Raw genomic sequence first — 4,655 nt, 5'->3', positions numbered from 1 at the left:
AACGGGTTGAGAATATTATTCATTTGTGTGGGGGGGGGGGGGGGGAGGGGGACTCCAAAAGAACATGCACAACACAACAAACTAAAGATCATAATTGATCGTAAACACACATCAGAAAGTATACTCACTCGCAAGTCATAGATTAAAGAAATCCAATAAGAATATAAGGTGGCAACAATATATGCTTCAAAATAGAGAATGGGAACAGCAGTTTTCCAGCATCTCTTTAAGGCTATGAGGGTAGAATAATAGTGTTTCGTGGTCTAAATTCTTAAATGTTCTCAGCTTCAAGGGTTTACATTCTTCTCTTTCCCCTAATCGATGGACCGTAATATGAGAACATTCTTACTCTAAAATCTTAAAACTAATTATTAATATTACTAGAATTATGAATTGAGAACACTATTTGAAAATAGAAAATGAAAACCTGAGAATAAAATTGGCATGAAATTCATAAATAGGTGGTGAGGCATTTAAGTTCAAGAAACATTAGCGATGCTTAAAGGAAAACAAAAGGCCTGAAAAAAAAGTGTACCGTCGATCCTTCTGACCAATTCCTTCAATTTAAATACAAGCCTCTGAATTCCAGGTTGAGCAAATGTGTAATGGTCTTGCATTCCATCAAGCAACTTTGACAAGCACCAGTAGCAGTCAGCCTCTATATTATAGATTTTGTCTGAAGGTAAATCAGACATGGACCAATTATCTACACCCCCTTCTAAGTATTCTGATAAGAAAACAACTAAAAACGGTGTAACGAGATCATTTATCCCTTGAACATATCCACTTGCAGGATGTCGAATGGCCCTGACAAAATATTAGGAAATTATATAAGTAAAGTCAAACTATTTCTATAAGGGAATATGTAACTATGCCCTTTCCAAGATTCACCAACAGTATCATTCAGTACCAAACCAAACAGAGTTGACGATTATAATCATATGTACCAGTTTACTTAACAGAGATATGGCAACAGATTCTAACCCAGAGCAATAAGCCGCCGGGTAACTTTTTCATATAGTACTAGATTAAGTACAGTATTTAAAAAGACAGTAGAAGACGTCTTCTAAAACTGGTATAACCTATGATGCATAGATACTCCTGAATGGTTGTCATATCAGTGATGGATACATATCAAGTACAGGTATCTAGTTCTGTTGGGTCTTAGCTTGGCTAAGAAAATCATGCAGCATGACTTCCCAGTATTAGGGCATGTTAGCATGTACCACTGTGGTTGTCATATCAGTGATGGTTACATATCAAGTACAGGTATCTAGTTCTATTGGGTACACGGTGGTACATGCTAACATGCCCTAATAGTGGGAAGTCATGCTGTGTGACTTTCTTAGCCAAGCTAAGACCATCTTTCACCTAAGAAAAACTATAACAAAGAACATTAGACTAAGAATAGTATGGGGCCAAGAAATTGGTAACAATTAACAAAAATATCTTACCATGCATAAAGAATACGTTCCAATGATTTCTGAACTTGTTTTTGCTGGAAGAAAGGAACATCGGGTACAGTTCTTGGACAATCAACGGCAATCTAACAAACATACAACTGCAGCTGTCAAAAAAATGATACTGATTTTACAAATAATCAAGATAGGAATATATTAGAGCTGAGAGTACCTGGCGAAGCATGTTGACCTCGTCACCTGAACGTTCTGAATCAGGAATATCATAATACTGAGAAATGCAGTCAAGATACTCTAGGCGCTTCCTTCTCAGAACTCCCTCCTTTCTATCTGAATTAGGTGGTTCATATCCCTGTTGTCAGTTTATCTTTAAATTTCCAGGAACACAAAATGTTGTCTGTAAAAAGGTGTGATGGGAGGTCAATTAGTTTGACCCCCTTAATTATTCTCTAATATACCAAATACACTTCACTCTTATTTTCTAAAATCTCCAGCATAATCTTGTTACAAAACTTTTATGTGGGTCGCATCAAGGTCTCTTTTGAGAATAATTACATAGCTCAGTCTCAATGAACGAAGTATCATGCTTATTTTAACTAAGAATCCACTTATTTTAACAACTTAAATGAGTTCAACAGTTCCTTATTATCATGCTTCATATGATTGAGAGCTATCATCAGGGCATAAGGTTTAGCAAGAGAAATAGCAGAAGGTCAATAGAGCTTACCAAGAGGAGTCTCCACACTTTAGGACGCTTATAATCCGGAACACCACTCCAAGCTAATTCACGCAATTTGTCTACAAATATGGATGTCAAATTGTCAAGGAGAAACTATTTTACACTGTTAGGCAAAAATAGGTTTCCAGAAGGTTTAACAGCTTAGTAAAACAAAAAGGATAAAATTCAAGCAATATAATATCATGAGCAAGGCTCATTTTCTGTTGCAAATTATTTTGAACCTTGCTGGTAAAAATATCTATAGGCAAAGGCAGCCATAATGCGGGTAGTTAGTCTGAGCAAATGGCCTTACATGCAATTCACATGTAGAAGTTATAAAGTTTTAGATAAAGAAAGAAATAAGGATGTTAAATTCTAATTGGCTTTTATTTCCACGGTTCGATGATATGGAAGACTAAGCATGTGTATGGATGCACGTTTAGCCAAAAAAAATTTGTGTCCCAATGCACTTCCCACAGTGAAAATCATAAGCTACAAAACATAGCTTCCACTTCAACATGATTTTTCGCCGTAGTTTTGTTCAATGCCAACGCAGTTCCAAACATATGCTAAGAATTGATCCTTATTAAAATAATACTAAACTCCTAATCCTAATTAAATAAAGAAATATATCATAAAATATAAATAAATGTTAAAACTAATCCTAAGACATAATTTGAGATACTCTAAGATAAGATCAAGATATTATAATTCATATTGTCTAACAACTACAATTATTGAATGTGACCTTGTAGGAATAACAAGGAAGAAACCATTACATATGAAAATTGAAGTATGAAATTTAGAATACCTAATATAACCACTGTTCCAGAAAGCACCTTAGTGAACTTTGTAACTCTTGCCGTATCTGTAGCTCTAGCGCCCACAGTATACTTGCGGGTGTCTTCAGATAAGTTCTCTCTTTCCACAAAGGAGGTTGATATTTTTAACTTACTAACATTAGGAATACCTACTGTTTTACTTGTACTCTGAACTTCTTCCTGTATTAAGAGTAGAAGTCCCCACTTAGTGAACTAATTTGTCAAACTTACAGAGACATATAAGAAATGATATAATTAAAAAAATTAAAATCACCTCTACTGCCCCAAGTGTGTGATCACTTGTGCGAGCATCATTTTGTGAGAAACTCCTTCTGTAATATGTTGAGGACGCCTTTGAGTTAGAGTTATTGGAAGGTTCTAACCTTCGGCTCAACAATACTTTACCGGGCATGCTACGACCTTTGAGTAACCTTGATGAAAAGGGAACATAAGTTGATATCAATAACTGAACTGAGTGTGTGTGTTTGGTTCTCTGGTAGCGAAATGTAACTTGAATATAATGTGATGTGATTTATATTTAGGATATCTTTATGTAAAAGTGGGTTTAAAAAAAATTAAGGTTAAAAAACACTCGGGGGAGGAAGAGCTCAAAATCTCATTTTTCAAATTAGAATCAATTCTTAATGGTATGTTTGGGTTGGTAGCGTAGAGTAGAATGAAGTAGAATATAATGAAATAAGATGATATCTATTTTTTACTTTGTAGTACAGATACTGCACTAACACTTCTGATCTAAGGTATGTCTTGGTGTCAGATACATTGATTACATTCAATTGATTCATTTTTTCAAACTATTACCGGTGTGACATGTAGTGTCCATGTCATTATTTGGGCTCCATAGATTTTCTAAAATCTAAATAAACTTATTGCATTCTATTTCACTATATTCCACCATATAACACCAATTCAAACATACCACAATAAGCTACTCTCGAATATCCAAACATATCAACAACAAAAAATTGACATGCTAAAATCACTTTTGTCTCTGATAAAAAAGAATCCAAACATATAGTAAGCTAAATGCTTCAATTTGTAGCCGAAACTGAATATATAAAAATTAATAAAGGAAGAAAAATAGCAAGCATAAATTCAATTAATCATGAATCTGATAAAGATGAGGAGATGAAATCTCTATTATGCAAATCCTAGATAACTAATAAGTTTGGTTAAATGAAATCCCGATAATAATAACAATGAGAATTGGAATACGCGGATGATGAAGTGAGCAATTGAATTGAAACAGAAGAATAAGGGAATGGCGAGATCTGTGTGAATCTGAGAAGAGAAATGGAGAAATAGGAGACTCACCCTTGAACGTTTCGGAGGGTCTGGCTGAATCTGGAGTCGAGAGTGGTAGTGTTATTACGTTCATCTTCTTGTTGTTGTTGTTGCGGCTTATTCATCATACTTGAGATCAATTCAATTTCAATATTATTATTCGCACGTGTTTGATTCAGAAGCTACTTGTGTTTTGCTTCAAGGACAGAAGCAACAGAATTTCCATCAATCACTGTTACCGCCAAATTAACATTCTTCAATTCCCTTTTTCATTCTTTGCCATTTTTTCCTTCTCACGAGCCTTTAATTCTTCCCTCTTCTTCCTACTAATTTACTAAACATGATAAATTAGCTTGTCTTTTTTGTTTCATAAATATTTCTTCTTAACAGCTTGTC

At 34.5% G+C, this 4,655-nt stretch overlaps 1 protein-coding gene across 1 annotated transcript in view; it reads right to left on the bottom strand.

Moving 5' to 3' along the window:
• The window catches only part of LOC101504949 (uncharacterized), a 6,546-nt gene extending 1,891 nt beyond the window's left edge, over positions 1–4,655 (bottom strand). The window contains exons 1-7 of the mRNA XM_004507304.4: positions 4,290–4,655; positions 3,232–3,388; positions 2,948–3,137; positions 2,146–2,216; positions 1,633–1,770; positions 1,455–1,546; positions 536–807 (exon numbers count right to left, since the gene is read on the bottom strand). Coding sequence (XP_004507361.1) covers positions 536–807; positions 1,455–1,546; positions 1,633–1,770; positions 2,146–2,216; positions 2,948–3,137; positions 3,232–3,388; positions 4,290–4,387 — 1,018 coding nt within the window. The 5' untranslated portion in view covers positions 4,388–4,655. The remainder of the gene's footprint in view (positions 1–535; positions 808–1,454; positions 1,547–1,632; positions 1,771–2,145; positions 2,217–2,947; positions 3,138–3,231; positions 3,389–4,289) is intronic.

Source organism: Cicer arietinum, chromosome 6 (assembly GCF_000331145.2).
Source record: "Cicer arietinum cultivar CDC Frontier isolate Library 1 chromosome 6, Cicar.CDCFrontier_v2.0, whole genome shotgun sequence".
Taxonomy (NCBI): domain Eukaryota; kingdom Viridiplantae; phylum Streptophyta; class Magnoliopsida; order Fabales; family Fabaceae; genus Cicer; species Cicer arietinum.
Note: the sequence above shows the minus strand (reverse complement) of the source record. Positions and strands in the feature narration are given on the sequence as shown.